Source organism: Trichosurus vulpecula, chromosome 2 (genome assembly GCF_011100635.1).
Source record: "Trichosurus vulpecula isolate mTriVul1 chromosome 2, mTriVul1.pri, whole genome shotgun sequence".
In the NCBI taxonomy this organism is placed as follows: Eukaryota; Metazoa; Chordata; class Mammalia; order Diprotodontia; family Phalangeridae; genus Trichosurus; species Trichosurus vulpecula.
Window position 1 is genome coordinate 407889280 of NC_050574.1, and position 20594 is coordinate 407909873.

The window sequence follows — 20594 nt, forward strand, 5'->3', positions numbered from 1 at the left end:
TGCATAATATGCACTCTGCTGAAAAGGTTCTTCATCCTACCAAGTCAGCTGATTCTTCATTTGTAAAGTCAAGTTCCTATATAGAAACTCTTGCTACAAATGCATACAGTTGGCCTAGTCATTGAGATGTTAATGACTGGCCCATGATCAAATTAATGATAATAAATAAAACAGGCAAAAAAATGAACCCAGGTTATCTTGACTCCATTCTTGTTACTATATCATGTTGTCTCTTATAACTAAAAAACAAAAATTCTCAAATGTTCAAAATCACCATAGTAGGTGAAAAATAGTTGAATCTTAGAAATATGGTTGATGCCTTTAATTAGCATGTATTTTATCCATGCTATCCAAAATCATTATCTCTGAATATAAGGGAAAAAATAACATCTGCATTACTTTTTCTTAAGGGATAGAGAGGAGGCTTGAGGCAGCTAGAAATCTGAGTCAGAAGTTTTGAATTATTTCCTTAGTAGCTAACAGGTTATCTATTTCTTTATTAAATATTTTTGAAAGTGATTAAGAGTTAATTTTAATTACTATAATCAATTTATTGTATCTTTGCAAAAGATGGTCTATTCCTTGAGGTCATGAAAATATGGTTCTTTTTTAAGGAGTGGTTTCTAGCTTTTTACAACCATGAAAATTTCTCTAATTTTTTATTCTTTCACAGCTTCAACTATCACTTTTATGCTTACGATTCTCAAATCTCTATCTTTAACCCTGACTATCCATCAAAACTCTAATCTTTTATCTCCATCTACTTTAATCTCTCCTTAGATGTTCAGGTAAGTTGACATTGGAATATGCTCAAACTAAAACTTAATTAAATTTCCTCATCAGTTAAAAAGGGGTATTTGAATTAGTTGATCTGTTAAGTTCTTTCCAGCTCAGTCTTTCTAAAACACCACCACCAAAAATACAAACAAACAATCCCAGCTCTTGCTAAAAAATTTCTCATTTCCAGTAATGGGACTGCTATTCTCTCAGTAATTAAGATTAAAACTGTTGTCATGTTTGACTCTTCTTTCTTCTTTGTCTCCTAAGGCCAACCAGTAACAAAATATATTGACTTTTCCTCTTAAACACACCTCTTGCCTATTTTCATTTTCACTATAAGCCTTTTTCATCTCTGTTGGGGGTCCCTGACCAGCAAGGACCCCAATCTCAGCACGCAGTGATGAGGCGGGAGTCAGGGAAGATACAACTCCGATTTATTGGGAGACATTATCCAGTTTTATAGGGTTTTGCACTACATGAGCAGAAGCAGCTGTTCAAGGGGTAAGGAGATGACAGCATGGGAAGATTGATATCGGGTGGGAAGAATCTGGATTGTAGCAAACTGATTTCTACAAGTGTATGGGAAAAATTAGGGCTGTAGCAAGATAGTTTCTATGGGAGTATGGGAACAAAGGGGGGTGCTGTCCTACAGTATCTATGGAGGCATGGGAAGGCTCAGGCATGTAGCCAGCTGGTATCAGAGCTGTATGAGCTATGTGAGGCATGGGGCATGATGCCCTTGTAAAGTATCAAAGATGTTCTAGTAAGTAAAGTATCAAAGCATTGTTGTGTTAGGCACTGGTTCAAGAGCATTAGGTAGTGGCCAGCTAGGTTCCTCCTTCTGGGCTTGAGAGTCCCCAGTGGATGGACTCTGCCTGCATGAGAAGGATGACTGGGCGCCTGCCGTTCCAACTCCTACTAAGCCTGTCTGGTTTTACCGAGGAAACAGGCCAAGTGCTAGGATCCTGACAGCCCTGGGGTTGGCACCAACCCCTTACACATCTCATACCTGAACTACTACAACAACCTTTGTTACTTTCCCTGCCTCCAGTTACTCCCCATTCTAAGTTTTTCAATATACTCCCCGCTATAGTAATCTTCCTAAAATATTGATATCGCATCACTTTTATATTCAAAAACACAAAATAATTCTGTTTCCTCTATAGGATGATAACTACATTCCTCAGTTTTGCATTCAAAGCTCTCTATCATCTAGTCCCACACCACAGAGCTGTTGTGTTGCCTTCTACTCTCCAACATAATTCTTCACTTATTCTCAACCCTTTGAAATCTCAGTTCTGACATCCTAATTTGACACTGTTCTTCCTAAGCCAAGTCAAAGAACATTTATTAAGCATCTACTATGTTCCAGGCATTATGCTAAGTGCTGGGGAAACAAAGAAAGGCCCCTTACCAAAGCAAAAAATAAAGATGCCCCCAATATAACAGGGGAGACAATAGTCAAACAACTAGGTACAAATAGGAAACATAGAGGATAAATTAGAGTTTATAACAGAAGAAAGGCACCAGCACTGAGGGCAGCCAGGAAAGGCTTCTTGTACAACGTGACATTTTAGCTGAGACTTGAAGGCAGGGAAGCCAGAGATGAGGAGGGAGAGCATTTCAGGCATGGGGAAAACCAGTGAAAAGGCATAGATTTGGGAGATGGATTGTCAACGAAGCCAATGTCCCTCGTTTATAGGGCATGTGTACGGCGGGTAATGCACAGGAAGACTAGAAAAAGAAAAAGGGGGCATGTTATGAGGGGCTTTAAAAGCCAAAGAGGATTTTAAATTTAATCCTGGAGTTAACTGGGAACTACTGGAGTTTAACGAATGAGGGTGAAGGTGGATGATGTAGTCAGATCTGTGCTTTAGGAAGATTACTTAGTTAAGTGGATGATGAAGTGGAGTGAGGAGAGATTTGAAGCAGGGAGACCAAACTTAAGAACAGTCTCCAAACTGCAAAATTTGATGGTCTTTTCTCAGTGCTCAACTCATCCTTCTCCACTTAACTGCTGCATTTGATTCCTCTGATCAACTCTCTCGTATGTGTGTTTTCATGACTACTCCCTTTTGGTTCTCTTCCTACCCATGTGGCCTATCCATTTTAGTCTCTTTTGCTAGCTCATGGTCCATATCACAGCCCCTCTCTCTATGAGTCTTCCTCAAGACTCTGTTCTCTCTCTCAACACCTCCCTCTCCCTCTTTTTTCATACATATCCAATCACTTGCTAAATATGGTTATTTCTACTTCTTCAACCTCTCTTGCATATGATCCCTGCTCCTTACCAACACAACCACCAGCTTATTCTAAGATATCATAATCTATCTATTAGGTTATTCAAATGTCCTAACTGCTCGTCATGGCTCAAGTGTCCCTGAATTCCAGTCCATCCTTCACTCAGCTACCAAGGGATTTTCATTAAGAATGGATTTGACCATGTTACTCCACTACTCAAACTCCAGTGGCTCACTATTGCCTTTAGGATCAAATATGAACTCCTCTGGTTAGCCACTAAATTTCATAACCTGACCCCAACTATCTTTTAAGTCTCTTTATATGTTATTTCCCTTCCTGCAGCTGTAATCCAGTCAAACTGGTCTTCTCCATTTCTCATATGTGACTCTCCAACTTCTCTATCTGTACCTTTGCACTGCCCATCCTTCATGCCTGGAATACTGTCTCGCCACCACTATTTCAGAGAATCTCTCTCTCATCAAGACACAGTTCAAGTCTCACCTTCTATATGAAGCATCTCTTGATCCTTTCAACTATTACTGCCTTCCTTCCAATACTACATTGTATTTATTCTCTTTATTCTGTATATATTCGTATATGTACTTGTCTTCCTAGTAGAAGCTAAGGTATTTGAGAGCAGGAGTAATTATTTCCTCTTTGTATTCCCAGCACCTAGCACAGTGCCTGGCACATAGTAGGTGCTTAACAAATAAATACTTAGTGTTGCTTATTCCATGTACCCTATTAACTCCAACTATTTGTTCATGTGATTACCCTTGTCTAAAGGGCCTTTCAGTTTGCTCTCTAAATCTTATCCATTCTCTGGGGTCCAACTCAAGTCCTACTTCCTTCATGAGTCCTCCCCCAATTATGCTAGCCCACATTCATTTCCTACATCTCCAAATGCCCATATAACTTTTTCATATAGTATATACATATAGACCAAGGTCTTAGGTTTGTATCTTCTCTCCTAGTATGTCAAGAAGACTAAGACTCTCTCCTTCCTCATCTCTGGCTTCCCTGTCTCCCTTCAAGTCTCAACTGTATTCTTCTGTTAAAGTGACATTCTTCTATTTCTTTTGTACCTCTTTCAATTCCTAGAACAGGGACACAAACAATAAAGATCTGCTGTCCAAGTGGAGAGGCTGTCCTAAAATCAAATAGCGAAAAAGACTGGACCCTTTCTAGGTGGATGAAATGTACAAAGCAGACAGGAAATAACATCTATATATTCGTTAAGTAACTCTGATGAAGAGGAAGTATCTAGGATAGAGGAAGAAGACAAATTTAGAATCTAAGAAAAAGATTTCAGGAGATAACAGTATCAGGGAGAAATTACACAGGGAAACGGGATCTGGCAACTAAGAAAAAAAATGGGCTTAAAGACATCCCTTGGGGTTATCCTGTCCCGTATAATTTAGTAAACTCTACTATGTATTAACTGCACCATTAGAGAAACTGTCTAATGGGGTCTGAGATATGAAGAGTTACTAGGGAGTAAATCAAGTTGGCCAGAGCAGCTTTCATTGCATTTTAAAAAAAGTTTTCAGGGAAAGTTGGCTACTAAGACAATGTGAGAAGGAAAAAAGCATTTTAATTTAATTAGTCTCTCACAGGATGACAAAATTGAAGCACTGGCAGGAGCAGGAATCTCTTCTCCAAAACCCTGACAAGGAGTCCAAGAGGTTCCACTTGAAGGTCTCCAAAAACAAGGAATCATCATCTCCATGACAACTTTAATTTGTGCTAAGTGTTTCCTTATATTAAGCCAAAGTTTGCCTCTCTGCACCTTTTATCCACTGTCTAAGTTTTATCTCTTAGGGACAATCAGAAAAAAATGGAAACTTTTTCTTATAACAGTCCTTCAAATACTTTTAACAGCTATCACATATTTAAATTAAATTTTATTTTATTTCAATCAGCAAAAATCCACCCTCTTTTCCTTCCATGCTCTCCCTCCCAAATGAGAATGAAAGCAAAACAAAATTCCTGTTACAAGCACATATAGTCAAACAAAACAAATTTCTATAGCGTCCATGTTTTTTTTTTTTAATACATGTGTTGAAGTCTCTTTCACCTCTCTATCAGGAGGTGGATAGGTTTCATCATTAGTCTGCTAGGATTGTGGCTGGTCATTACACACTGTTCACCCAACATTATCCCCAAGCTAAAAATCCCCCATTCCGTGAGACTTAGAGGCTACTTAGTCCAAACTACTCATTTCATAGATGAATAAACTGAGGCCCAGGGGGGTTAAGTGAAGACGGGTGGCACAGTAGATGGAATGCTGGGCCTGAAGTCGGAAAGATCTGAATTCAAACTGTCCTCAGACACTTGCGAGATGTGTGACTCTGGGAAAGTCACTTTTAAACCTCTGTTTGCCTCAGTTTCTTCAACTATAAACTGAGGTTATAATAGCACCAATATTGCAGGGTTGTTGTGGAGATTAAATGACCTAGTATTTGTAAAGCACTTAGAACACACATAGCAGATGCTTAATAAATGTTTATTTCTTTCCTTCCTTAATTGCCTTACCACGGCAATAAATGGCAGAACCCAGTTCTTATAATTCTGACTCACGATGACACTTTCTTCAATAAGGGACACCTGGTTTTAAAACTTGTATCTAGCATTAACTAATTATGTGAGATCATGGACAAGTCAATTGACCTTTCTAATTCTTATCTGTAAAATAAGTATAACAGTACCTACCTCACAGGTTTGTTGTAAGGATCAAGTGAAACCATGTTCTGGGGGAAAGATAATGACTTTTGCTGAGATTAAGATCCCTGATAACACATGAGCTGACTAATAAATCTGGATAGCATGAACCTCAATGGAGGAAAGGTTGATAGTGATGGTGATGGAGGAAGTATGGAAATTTAGATGGTAAAAAGGGAGTATTCAGATTTTCCCACCACGATGAGTTGGGGGTAGGAAAGAAAGTATATTTATAGTCTAGAGAGGATGGCCAAGAAAGTAATGTTTTCAGGAAGAAGCAAAGTTCTAGTGAGTGCCAGAAGATGTAAGAAGTGAAAAAGGAAAGAGTTTATGACTTTTTAAAAAGTTAATTACATACCAGAAGTTATAGCAAGATAGCTAACATGACCCCCAGGGTGTTCTCTTCTCTAAACTAAACAATACAAGTTTCTGCAGCTGATCATCACAGACCAAACACCCAAGGCCTCTCACTATCCTAGCAGCGTTACTTTAACCACTCTCCAGCTTATCAATGTCCATCTTTAACCATGGTGCCCATAAATGAACACAAAACTCCAGGTGAGTTCTGATGAGAGCAGAATAAAGTGAAATTATCACTTACTGATTCCTAGAAGCTATGCCTCCCAGTGTAACCCAAGATTAAATTGGTTTTTCTGGCTGCCACATCATAGTACTGATTCAACACTGGAATGTGAAATCCACCAAAGCCTCTAGATTTTTTTTTTTCAGAGCAATTGCTACCTATCCACACCTCCTCCATTCATTACTTGTGAAGGTGATTGTATCCAAGTACAAGTCATCCCCACTGAATTCTATCTTATAATATTTAGCCAAATACTCTAGCTTTTTCAAATCCTTTGGGATGCTGTCACCAACTGTCAACGATCTCTCTTACCTTCATGTCACTTGTAAATGAAATTAACATGCCAGCATGTCTTTATACAAATCAAGTATAAAAAATATTGAAGAGTGTAAGGACAAGCACAGATCCCCTGGTGGTAATCCAATAGAGAATTCCTGCAACAGTAACTTTCAATCATTAACAACTCATCTTTGGATCCAACCAATCCATAAGATTATATTATCATCAAATACATTTCTCCATCTTCTCTACAAAATAGTATAATTTATCAAAAGATCTGTTAAAATCTAGCTAAATTATATCCATAGTATTACCCCAATCTACTAGTTTAATAAGCCTGCCAAAAAAGGAAATGAGGTGAGTCTGGCATGATCTTATTTTGCAGCTATTATGTCTCTCTGGAATAACTGTTTCTTTGTCTATATTCAGCAATCATATTTTTAATGACTCCTTTCTAGACTTTTCCTAGGAATTGAAATCACACTATCTGGCCTACAGCTTTAAGATTCTGTTCTTTTCTTTCTTCTGAAAATATGAAACATATTATTCATTACAGAGAAGTGAAGGAGTAAGGGTGCAAAATAAGACACACATTTTTTTTATAAAGCCACTGAGGGAATTTGTTTTGACAATGCATATTTGTTTTAAGAAATATGTTATTTTCCCCCCCTTGATGGGCTGGGGGCAGGAAGGAGAGAAAATATATTTCTCTAAATTAAAGAAAAATAGAGAAGGAGGAGTGCTACAGATGTGAAATGTTGTATATCCTTTGAGATGAGGTCACTTTATTAGTTTTACTTAGTTGTTTTATTTTATTACAAGAGATCTTGGAATACGAGGAATGATCTTTAAGTGTCTGTAATGTAAAAACAAAACACATCAATAAAACTTTTTAAAAGAGATCTTGTGAGCTGAGAAAAAGTCTTTATCAAAGCAAAAAAGGGGGGGGGGGACATTGCCATTCTCTAATCTTAAAGAAGTTCTTCTGTTTTCCATTATTTTTCAAAAACCACTGAGCTTGGCTTAGCAATCACAGTTCTTTCATGACCCATGGATGTAATTCATCTGGGCTAGATGTAATAGGGGGGAGCTTTTGAGAAAAAGAATATCAAAGTCTCCCACCTCTCATATTTACTGGATGTGTTATCCTACCTAGGAAAGTCACTTAACCTCCCAGAGTCCCGAGCAATTCTCTAAAGGGCTAAGTTGAAGAGCAGTTGTCCCTCTGCATTGATAGTTTCCTCACAAGAAGGAGTTCCTTACACCAATAAAATCACTAGTCCAAAAAGAAGTCAGGAGTTATTAAGAATATTCTAGAAGCTTAAGAGTGTTTTCCGCTTTTGCTCCTTGGGGATTTTTTTAGTCTTTTTAACTATAATTATATATAACTCTTCTCTGACCCAAGAGTCACTGTTTAACTCAAATCATAAATCACTGATGGTAAATACAGAATGTAGCCATAAATATATTAAGCTATTCAGGATTTTTCTGCTGAGGTTATTTATTTCCCATTTTTCTGTGTACCAGATTACCAAGGTCACTTAGCAGGTCCAAATATGTTTATGTATATGTTTAACTTTAGATTTTGTCTATTCTTTCATCATCATCTACCTGGTAGTTACTTGGCACATGACCAAAGAAACTCCAATGTCCCAAGATCATTCTGACGTTATCTAGCATTTCTGTTACATATTCTTCTGCATTCTTTAACATGATTCCACAAATGAAGAATCCACAATTCTGACCAAGTCCAATGATGAATCGATTGCTGAAAGTTATCTTGTTGACAAAGTATTTACAAAGATACACATTATTACTCCCACAATGCTAAAATATGCTAAAGGACACACAGACAATGAACTGTAGGAATGAATGTTACCAGTTACAATTTAAGTATAAGGAACTGGCCAGTAAAATCATAAACTGGACCACTGGTATAATTCAGAACACCTAAGGAAGGGAAATTAGCAACTTCCTTTTATCTACTTCCTTAGCCAGTTTTTCTAAAGGCCCTGATCCTCCTTTCTCATTTACTTTAATTATAATTTGTCTGTGACCAAAAAGATGAAAAAAGGACGGGAACTGAGTAGAAACAAGAAACACACTGAATTTCTTTTTTAGGGCTGGAGAACAGCTTAACGTCTATTACTCTTGTCTTTTATGATTCATGTACTATTAATGAATAGGAACCCTGAGGATAAACATATCGTTTTTATGAAGAAAGCACTTCTTGGCTTCCAGATGGCTTGCATCTGCTACACTGACTCTAACGTAAGGCCATATTATGGCTCGTCAAGGCTTCACTGCCCTTTTTTAATCAAAGAAAAGCTAACATCATTAATCAACATTCTCATAAAACAGCTGCATTTTTAGAAGATAACTATACTTTACAATTATCAAATGATTTGCCATGTTAACCTTTTAAAAAAAAAGAATACGTATTACAAGCAACAGGTTTGGATGAAATAACCTTCAAATTCAGGGTTTCATTTAGTTAGCAGTACCAGAATGGTGGATGTTGGTGTCAAGAGCTATCACACCTTTGATGTTTAATAGTTGTATAAGTCACTTTACTTCTATGAGTCACAATTAATCCATATGTGGAATAGGAATTCATGTGGTTATAGTAATATATAGTATATAGAGCATAGTAGAGTATATAAAGTACTATTTTACATGGTTCTTGTGAAGAAAGCATTTGGTAAATCCTAAAGTGGTATTTAAATGTGAGTTATTGTCAGAAAGAAGACACAAAACTTTAAAAGTATGATTGAATTTATATCCCACTGATGTGTAAACGTTTTGGTTATCAGTATCTTTACATACCAAGAATAGCATTATTAGTTTCTCCATATTTATAAAATGTTTTAATTCTTGGAATCCATACCCTATTTCTTGCATATTCTTTTTTTTTCATTAAACAGAACTTTCAGGATCATTCCATGAAATTTCTTACTTTCTTCTTGAAGCCCTATGCCTCTACAATGAGGCATTATCTCCCTTCCCCGAGTTCACTTTCTTTTTCTTCCATTCATATGGTAGCTAAACTATTCTAGCTAGAGAATTTCACAATTTCTGTATTACTAACCTACAAATTTCCTATAGACTTAATGCTTCCCAGTGCCCTGTCAACTTCCCTAACATGGCAGGAACAGATAACTAAGAGTATGGCTTGTGAAATCAGTCTCATTGCTTTAGAAGTATTTCATAAAGTAAAAAAAAAAAAAATAAAGATATTTAATTCAGAAAAAAAAAATGTCAGACGTTTAGTTTACTGTTATCACTGATTAACATTACTCCAAGCTCTTAGGTTAGTAAAGTTACATTAAGTAATACCTAACTTGAGGTAGTTATTGTGAGTAAACGATTTTGTAAACCTTAAAGTTCTATGGTTATTACTATAATTAATAAGTATATGAAACAAAAATCTTCTTTACAGTGACACAACAGTATGTATGCCTCTAGGTGTATGTTTTTTAAAAAATAATAGATTGTCCACTTCTATAAACTTGCATTTTTGCTACTTTGTCACCTGGGAAAGCCAAAAAGCAATAGAGGGTAGGGGAGAAAATTCACAAAACGAGCTGTTCCTGGCATTTGAGTTTATGGAATCTACCATTTTCAGTACTATATTTATTAAATACATAAAGTACTTAATCTTACAGTAATTAAGAGACAGCTCGACAGCAACAATCCTGATGAATCTCTGAAAAGCATTATTGAAGAAATAGAGGCACAACTTATTTTCATTAGTGTTAGTACAAGTGCTCGACTTGATTACCTACAAAACTACAATATTTTCTTAAAAATAAAGTTGAACAAACCTCAAACTACAGGACAGAGATTTTAAAAAGACCATTTAAAAACTTTTATATTTCCACAATCAGGACACTTTTAAAATAATCATCAATATAGCAAACAACTGTAGTGTTTAAAGCTATCAGAGTGCTTTTTATACATCATTTCATATGTGCAAATGCTACCTAAAAGCAGATCTCATCCTCATTTGTTTGAAGGAGGTAAGGAATCAAAGAGACTACAGATTTCCAGCCTTTTTCTAACAGAGTCTTAAAGCCCTTTTCTAGCTTCAGAAATATTGCCCCATCTCGTTTCAGATAAAAGGTAGTACTTCTTGTCAAAGACAACGTCTCTACATGCACCCCTGATGCCATCCCCTCCTGACTTCTCCAGAAAAATGTAACCACTATCATATTCACATTCTTTCCTATTTTCAACCTTTCCCTATTTAGTAGCTCCTCTACAAAAATTCCCATGTCTCCCCACATCCTTAAAAAAATCTTCACTTCGATCTTATATCCCTGCTAAACATCATCCTATATCTTTCTTTCTCTTCCTGGTGAAACTTGAGAAATTCATTTATACCTGGAGCCTCCACTTCCTCCCCTCTCTCTCTTCTAAACTCTCTGCAATCTGGCTTCTGACCTCATCATTCAAATTATACTCTTAACTGCTAAAGCTATAGGCCTTTCCTCAACCCTTCTCTTTCCTGCCCTTTCTGCAATAGGCTGTCCTTCATGCTTGCAATGCTCAATTTAGTCTCTTGGCTTCCCTGATTTTCTTCAAGGCTCAATTCAAATACTGCCTTCTGTAAGATGCCCTTCCCAGTTTCCCTCATTGCTAACTTCTTCCCCTCTCTGGATTGACTTCCATCTATTCTGTATATAGCTTATATATATCAAAGTATTTATTTACATGTTGTCTCCCTTATTAGAATGTAGGCTCCTTGAGGGCAGGGACTGTTTTTGCCTTTTTGTACCTGGCACATAGAAAGTGTTCAATTGTAGACTGAATGAAAAATGCTAGAGGCAAACAAATGAAGCAAACCTTTTCTTTTAAAAAAAACACACTTTCCACTGTCTTGAGATTGTCTGTGAGGGACAGAGGCCATTATGCCCTATAAACTGACTTCTCTATATCATAACATCCTACGATTTAGAAATAGAATGAACCTTAGAGATTTTCCATATGAATTCTCAAAATGTGTGACATTAACACTAAATACCAAGTTAGTTTCATATATTATAATAATACAACCATTGTCATCAGTGGTACCATGTGCAGAATTAATTTCTGATTTTTGGCAATAGTCATACAAATGTCTGGTGGCAGGTATACACTAGCTAAATATCTCATGAATATATGATTAACATAAAATCTAAATTGTTCACAAGGATTTTTTTCTTCTACCAAGAGCTTTAAAGATTGAGTTTCTGCCCCATCACCTTGGAAGAATCTGAAAATAGTTCTCCATTTTAAAGCACTTTTAGTCCCATATAATCCAAAACACTTCTGACTTTCTCCCTTCTAGCAAGAAACAGAAGCAATCCAGTTTTGATCGATCTCCAGTTAACAAGCCCCATGGGAACTAAGTAATCTTTCCTTTTCAACAGAAAACTGAATACTAGTAAGAAAAACAATAGGAGCATACAAACAAGAAAATAAACTATACTTTTTAAAACTTACAAAAAGCTCATTTGAATAACTTTAACTACTTTCTTAATGAATTCTGCACTTTCAGAACTTTTTAGAATTTTTAAGGCTAGAATCCTACCTAGTACTTTAGACATGCGATAGGTAAGACTTTCTTTGCCAATGTTAAGCTTAGAAACAACTCTCTTGAAAAAGGAAACTGGACTGAGAGTCAGAACATCTGGGTCCTAGTCCTTGCTCTACGATTGATTAACTGTGTGCCTTTGGCGAAGTCACTTAACTTCTCTGTGTCTCAGTTTCCTAAACTATAAAATAGTACCCAATAATAAGGACAGTATAAGCAATGGGACTAAATTATGTTAGTATTTTTGCATGTCTAAAGCCATCTAATTATATAACATTTACTTAACAGCAGGTATCTATAAAAATAATTGCTATTATTTTAAAACAATACTGGATTTGGAATAAGATTTAGAATAAGGGGGGCTTGTTTCAAATTCTTCCTCTGCCACTTACCACCTGTGTGACTTTGGGTAAGGCACTTAAGTGTTTCTGTTTTCCGGTTCCTTATGTGAAAATGGGGAATGGGGGCCATCTGGGCTATGAAACATCCCTTCTAGCTCCAAATCACTAATTCTATGATTCTAAAAGTAGGTTTCAATTAAAAAAACACTTACTAAGTGCTGCACTATGAGAAAACATCAAAAATTAGCTGTCCCATATGAAAGATTTTCTAATCTTTAAACAATCAAAAAGAGTAGCTCCTGGAACTCCCTCAAACAGCTCTGAAATACACTCAAATACATAATAACAAAGAAAGGCTTTATTTATTTATTTTGGTGGAGGGGAATATGGAGAACATTCAGGCAAAGGAAAATAACTATCAAACGATAGTACATATCCAGCTTTTTAAAGGATGCTTTTCTAGATCAAAGCAGAATTGTTAACATTTTTACATGAATTTTTTTATATGAGAAAATACCTGGCATAAATGTAGCTGCTGGAAATATTTCTTCTTGCTTCTTTTTGCTTTCTATCAACAGTTCCTCTTTGGTTAATGGCAGATCCAAGACTTCTACAATAACCTGTGCTGCATCCAATGATGTTTTACCCATAGCCATGGCTTTCACATCCCATGTATATTCCTTTCCAAAGCAGTTACAGATTTCCTGGAATATCACTGAATAGAGTCGTTCGGTATCTGGTGAGAAAAATATGTTATATTTAGTAGGAATATTTCATTTAAATTTCTGGGGAGAAGAGAAGGGCAGTAAAAAAGATTACTGAACTGGGAGTTTGGTGACCTGGGTTTTTTCTAGTCCCAATTCTGATACTGACTTAGTTGTATGATTTTGGAAAAGTAACCATTCTGGGTGGCAGTGGTGTTACATATAAAATGAGAGGGTTTGACTAGATAGTTTCTAAGGTCCCTTCCAGCTCTAACATTCTGCAATTCTATAGTTCTAAGGAATTAACATGAAACAAGACTCCACAAGTCAGGACCAAATGATCTTTCATTTAGGCATATGTGAATAAGTAGATAATTCCTTCCAAACTTATTTTGGCCCCTCTTAGTTTTCAAAGAATACAACATAAATGTGATTATAAGGAAATGTAATTTCAAAGTTACAACTATGTAAATTATTTAGACAAAAGAAAGTAAAGATTGCCTTTGGATTAATAAAAATGTGTCTTTAAAAACATTAGAGAGAATTTCATCATGATGAATTATGCATTAGCATTTTGCCATCAAGCTTTGGGGCATTTCCACTCATAATTCACTTCAGAACCTGCCAATAGCTTCACTCATTTAAGAACCTCACCGTGGCTCCTGAGAAATGTTTAATTTTAAGAACTGCATCCTGATCAGGGTTGGTTGAGTTAGCTTCAAAATGAACCTCCAAAGAGCCAAATGCACTGACCTGTTAGTTACTTAAACTTGATCATTCCAAATATAAAAATTTTGAAAATGACTTCACTGATGTTGAGCTATTCCTTCAGGTGATAACATGATTTAGTTTAAAAAAAAAAAGCATTGGACTTGGAATCTGTGATCTTGGGCTCTAGTTACCTCCACTGTTGTTACATGATGGGGCTGGCTTAGATCTAGGGGTCATAGATCCCTAAAGCACTATAATTTTAAATCTTTATTTACCAAACATACCTTCCATAGCCTGAATAAACTATTTTTCAAGTGTTTAAGTAGTACAGTGATGACTAAAAACAAATACATTTAAAAAAAATTAGTGAATTACTTAGTTTTCTGTCATTATGTATTTTCTTAGTGAAAGAAAAGTAAAATTACAAGTATTAATCTTTTTGGGGTCTGTGAATTTTTTTTACATTAAAATTAGGTCTTTCTGCTTAGAAAGGTTGGGAACCACTGACCTAGATGATGCCTAAGTTCCTTTCTAGCTCTAAATTCAATGAAGGTCCAACTGCTTGTAAATACCTCCCCCCATCCCCCCCCAGGTGAGATAGATAGCAAGGCTATATCATAGACATAAAGAAGGAATGAATTTAGAGGAAACCACTTAGTTAACTACAAAGCACTGTACAAAAAGAGCTCATTCCTGAAAGCAGGGAGTCTCTTATTCCTGTATAAGCATATCATCTTATATATTACATACAAGTATGTATATGTGTGCGCATAAAATATTCATATGCTAAATTGTTTAAATAGCAATTAAAAATTAGAAGTGCTAGGACACAATCATACTTAGAACTTTTATGACTAAGGGTTACATCTGAAATTGGATCAAGCATCCAGGAAGTCTATATCAAGAGTTTGGCCCACTGACAATTCTATTATATTAATAAACTACGCAAAAAATCTCTAAATTATATCTGTTTTTAAAAGAAATGAAATATGGAATAACAATAACAAGCAGTGGATTAATCATTCCTTATTCCTATTTTTCCTGTATATATTAGTTAAGTTATTCTAGTCTTATAATAGGAAAAAAAAAGCTGGCAGAGAATTTTAAAGGAAGATTCAATGGATGTGTAATTCTTAGGTAATAAAAAATTCCTATGTTTTTGTTTTAATATTTCTTGATTTCTCATTAAGCTGTTTTCTGGCTAGCTCACTCTAATTTTTAGATCACTCATTTCTTCAGTAAAATTTACCATCATCTGTTCTAAAGTATTAATTCTCTCTCTTTTTTCTTCTTTGTTGGTTTTGTTCCTTCTTTCTCATGATTCATTACATTGGTTATAATTCTTCTTTACAACTTGAATATTGTGTAAATAAATTTAATGGGAAGGCATATGTAGAACCTATATTGGATTACATGTCATCTTGGGGGAGGAAAGGGAGGGAAAGAAAATTTGGAACTCAAAAACTTGTGGAACTGAGTGTTGTAAACTAAAAATAAAAAATAAATTAAAAAAATAAAGTATTAATTCTCCTTTCCATTTTTCCTTAGTAGCTATTGCATTCTGTATCTCATTTTATTTCTTCCAGCTACCCTTGTAGTCCTTAGGCCTACCACATTTTGTTTGTTTCTGTAAGGAGGCTCTACTTGGTCCTTTCCATATGGTTAGATCTATGCATTTGAAAAACCATGTTTGAAGGTGAGTGGAAGATTGGAGTGGGGAGAAAGAGGAGTCCAAGAGAAGTTAGAAGGCTATTACGATAGCTCAAGAAAGAAGTGATAAAAGGTTATATCAATGTGATAGCTGTGTAAGTGGAAAGAAGGGGATGTATGGGAGAGATGTGGTGAAGGCAGAAACAAGACTTGGATATAGATTAGATATGTGGGATTCCTGCAAGTGAAGCCTCAAGAATGACAGTCTAGATGACTGGTAGGATGGTTTGTTTCTGAGAGTAATTGGGAAGTTCATAAATATAAGAGTGTTCGGGGCTGGGGATGGGGAACATATTATGAGTTCTGTTTGGGACATGTGGAGTTTATGATATCTTTAAGACATCCACTCGAGATCTCCAAAAGGTAGCTTGTGGTATAAACACTTGCAGAAGTATGTTAGAATAACATATAGAATATTAGAATGATCAACTTGTCCTTTTCAGAAGCATCTTAAAAACTTCTGAAACAGAATTCAATAGCCTTCCTCTGTAAACCTACAATTTCCCAAATTTCTTTATGTCTGCTGAAGGCATGACCACTCTTTTAGATACCTAAGTGTGTAATCTCATTTATTCTTCTCCCTCTTCCTCACTTTCAGTCAGTTATCAAGTTTGGATTGTTTTTATACCACATCTTTTGCACCCATCCGCTTTTCTGTACTTCCATGGCCCAAGTCAAACTGTAATCACTTAAGGTATGAATTATTGTTTGAGTATAGTCTCTCCCATCTCCAATCTACCCACAAGGCTGCCAAAATAATATTCCTAAGGTATAAGGGTGATTATGACCTTCTCCTATTCCAAAAACTTTCATATTACCTTTAGGATAACATTCCTAAGTCTCTCACAATATGCCTTCCATCTACCTTTTCTACTCTATTTCATACTACTCACCCTCATTCTTATGTATGCAGTTTTGGGGAAAATACATTCTTTCTGATTATGAGGATCAATTTATTGACCTAATTCCTAGTACCACAGTAGTATAAATGTTCTTTTTCACTTGAGCAAAGTGTCCCACTCCAAATTTTCAAGAAAAACAAAGAAAAGGAATTCTGGGTCATGGAACAAGAAGACAATCCCCACAACCTCCCAAATCTTTCCAAAACAGAAATTATGCACCAAAGATAAAGCAACTTCAACTGCATTTTCATGGTCTAGGATACCCAGAATCCTAAAAGTAAAACACACACACACATACACACACTCTTCTCTCTCTCTTTCTCTCATTCACTCTCACACCCCCCCAAACCAAGGAACTGATGCTCACTCAACATTCTTTCCTCACTTTCCATGCTACCAGAGTGAGGCTGCTTTAAGACACGACACAAGCTTACATTAAAACCCACCCCCAGCTGCAGTTTCTTCTCCCTCTTTCCAGTGTCTTGGAGATGCCAGCTCCAGGCTGCAAAAGTTTGCATGGGCGTCAACAGTTAACTTAGCCACAGGTCTTCAGGAGCAAAAGGTTGCCAGAGAAATTTAAACCAGAAGCACCAGTACCAAAAAAACAGGTTTTGAACTTAGTGCTGGGGCAGAAAACTAAGGAATAGAGATAGGAGAGGTAGACATTGGAGCTGTAAAGTCCTCCACCAAGCCTGAAGAAAAGAGCATGGCAACGAGTGGGAGCTAGTTCTGACCACCCAAAAAGTTGGTTGAGAAAGAGACGTAGGCTAGTGAATGTGAACTGCCCATGGTGGGAGGAGGCTGAGACACTTTGAAGTTCAATACCCAAGAAAACCACAATTAGAGGGGAGTGAGTTAAGAGGGTGTAATAGAGAAATGAGAATTATGAGAGCAGAATATACATCCTGCATGATTTCAGAAAAACTTGGGAAGGCTTACATAGACTGATGCAGAATGAAATGAACAGAACCAGGAGAACACTGTACAAAGTAACAGAAAAACTATACAATGAATAACTGTGAATGACTTAGCTACAATCAGCAATCCAAGGTAATCTCAAAGGACTCAGTGAAAAATGCTGTCTGCCTCCAGAGAAAGAAGTAATGGTGTCTGAATAGACTGAAGCATATTGTTTTACTTTTCTTTCCTTCTTGAGTTTTCTTTTACAAAATGACTTATATAGAAATATGTTTTATGTGATTGCACATGTTTAACCTACATCAGTTTGCTTACTGTCTCAGGGAGGGGTTAGGGAGGGTGAGAGAGATAGAATTTAGAATTCAAAACTTAAAAAAGAAAAAGAATGTTAAAAACTGTCCTTACATGTAATTGGGGGAAAATATTTTTAAAAATTACATCCTGCACAGCAAAGATAATGAACAGAACAGAAAAACCAGAATCTGTAATAGCAAGTCTCATCAAAGAAAAAAAAGAAAAAAACAACAGATTATGAATGCAAATAGATAGAAGTCACAGGAAACCTAGGAGAAACAAAAAAAATATTAAAAAAAATGCTCTCTGTGCAAGTGAAATATATTGATCTAAAGGCAGGATGTATACAGAAAACCTAAGGATCGTATGTCTCCCAGAAGAATGTGACAGGCCAAAAAACCTTAACAACATAATAAAGGAAATGACAGACAACTGTGGAAAAGTTTTAAACACAGAAAATTAAATTCCAATGGAAAGAATTCACAGAATGCCTAAAGAAAAATAAAACAAAACAAAAATGAAGGCTGAAAACTTCAAGACATATAGTGTTTAAATTTACCAATTTAATTCAGAAACAAGTTCTACAAGCCATCAAGAGAAAAAACATCAAATACAAAAGGAAAGGACAGTCAAATAACATAACAGTATTCCTCACTCACCAGAAAAAGGAGGAGAGAATATAATGTGTTCTGAAGAGCATTGGAGCTCAGGATGCAGCCCAGAGTGACCTTTCCTGCAAAAATCTGAGTTTAACTATACAGGACAAAAGATGGACATTCAACAATGAATGAAAATTTGAAACATTTTTAGAAAGAAAACAAGAACTGAAGAAACTGCTTTTTGAACATCTCAAATGTAAGAAATGTAGGAGTAGATAAGTAGGCAAGGATCACAATAGCAATGAAGTGACATTGCTTTCTAACTACATTAGAAGATGGGTATGGACGAAGACGGAAATCTAGTAGAGGTAACAGTGAAGGGGTGGACAGAGGCATTATGGACAAAATTTGGTGATGCTCTGCATACTGGCGAATGCTTCTTTTGTGGAACTATTTTACAACACGGGGGATACATGATGGGGAAAGGAGTGGAACAGATTAGAAGGAAATGAGTGATGTGCTGGGGTCAAACTAATGTCTAGCAATGAAGAGAAGGTGACTTCTGTGGTCTCAGAAAGAGAACAGCCTACAAGAGACTGGGTGAGGAGGGAGGGCGAAAGGTTGACAAGGGGGAAAAGGAAACCTTATTTTGGAGGGGTCAGGGGATACCACTGGACAATGCTCCTATGGGTGAAGGGAAGATGATGGCCATACACTGGATGAAGCCTGGGAGATTCGGTGTTTGAAAAGTCTATTTATTCTGGGGAATGGAGGAGTTGGAATCCCTGGGGACAACCGGCTAATGGAGGAGTGGGAAAACATGGACATAGGGAGAAAATTTTCAGGTTAAATGAGGAGAAAGGAAAAAAAGGTCAACCAAAGAGACTATAGATCAGTGGAGGAGGGACCCTACCATAAAGGAATGTCAGTTTTGTTGTTGTTCAGTCATTTTCAGGTGTGTCCCACTCTTTATGGATCCACTTGGGGATTTCTTGGCAAAGATACTGGAGGGCATGTCATTTCCTTTTCCTGCTCATTTTTACAAACAGGGCTTGTAATTCACTATTGGTGGAACTGTGAACTGATCCAACCATCGTGTAGAGAAATCTGGAATTATTCCCCAAGAGTTATTAAGCTGCCTGTACCCTTTGACCCAGCAATACCACTAGTAGGGCTATTTCTGAAGATGATTAAGGGAAAAGAACCTACATATTCTAAAATATTTTCAGCAGTTCTCTTTGTGGTGGCAAAGAACTGGAAATTGCAGGGATGCCCATCGATTGAGAAATAGCTGAAGAAGTTGTGGTATATGATTGTGATGGAATACTACTGTGCTATAAGAAATAATGAGGTCAATAATCTTAGAAAAAATGGAAAGTCTTGCATGAAGCAGTGAACAATGAAATGAGTAGAACCAAGAGAACACTGTATACAGTGACATCAATATTTTAAGAACAACTTTGAACAAATAAGTCATTTTGACTATTATAAATACCCAAATTAACATATGAAGAATGGTATCTGCATCTAGAGAAAGAACTGATAAATAGAAGTATGTATAGAATAATTTTACATACACACGTATTTGTGCCTAATGGTAGCCATCTCTAGGGCAAGGGGGAGAAGGAGGGAAGGAAAAAAAGGAAAAAAAAAAGAAAGAAATCTACGTAACTTTATTACATATTTAAAAGAAATAGCAAGTTGTACATAACTGCAGTTTCATGTGCAATCTTTTTTTATTATACTGTGTTATGGAAATACTTGTTTTATTCCATAAATTTAAAGAAATATTTTTTTTAAAAAGATATAAAGAAGATGGATAATGAAGAGAGTGAGAGAAACCCTTTTTGGAAAGGTGCTTTAAAAAGTGAAATTAAAAAAAAAAATTACTAATTTACTTTTAGTTTTCAACATTCACTTCCCTAAGTTTTAAATTTTCTCTGCCTTCCTCCCCTCTGTCCTCCCCAACACCGTGTGCAATCTGATATATACATATACATTCTTATTAAACATATTTTCACATTAGTCATGTTGTTTAGAAGAATTAGAATGAATGGGAGGAACCATGTGAAAGAAAAAACAAAACAAAAAAAAGAGCAAATAGTATTCTTTGATATGCATTCATACTCCATATTTCTTTCTCTGGATGTGGATGGCATTTTCCATCATTAGTTTTTTGGAACTGTTTTAAGTCAAAAGTGAACTTTTTTTTAAAAAAAAGCTAATGAACAGACTA

At 36.1% G+C, this 20594-nt stretch overlaps 1 protein-coding gene across 1 annotated transcript in view; it reads right to left on the reverse strand.

The window, feature by feature from the left end:
• Positions 1 to 20594, reverse strand: part of LOC118837740 (pseudouridine 5'-phosphatase) — a 178446-nt gene that overhangs the window by 96455 nt on the left and 61397 nt on the right. The window contains exon 2 of the mRNA XM_036744809.1: positions 13038 to 13256. Coding sequence (XP_036600704.1) covers positions 13038 to 13256 — 219 coding nt within the window. The remainder of the gene's footprint in view (positions 1 to 13037; positions 13257 to 20594) is intronic.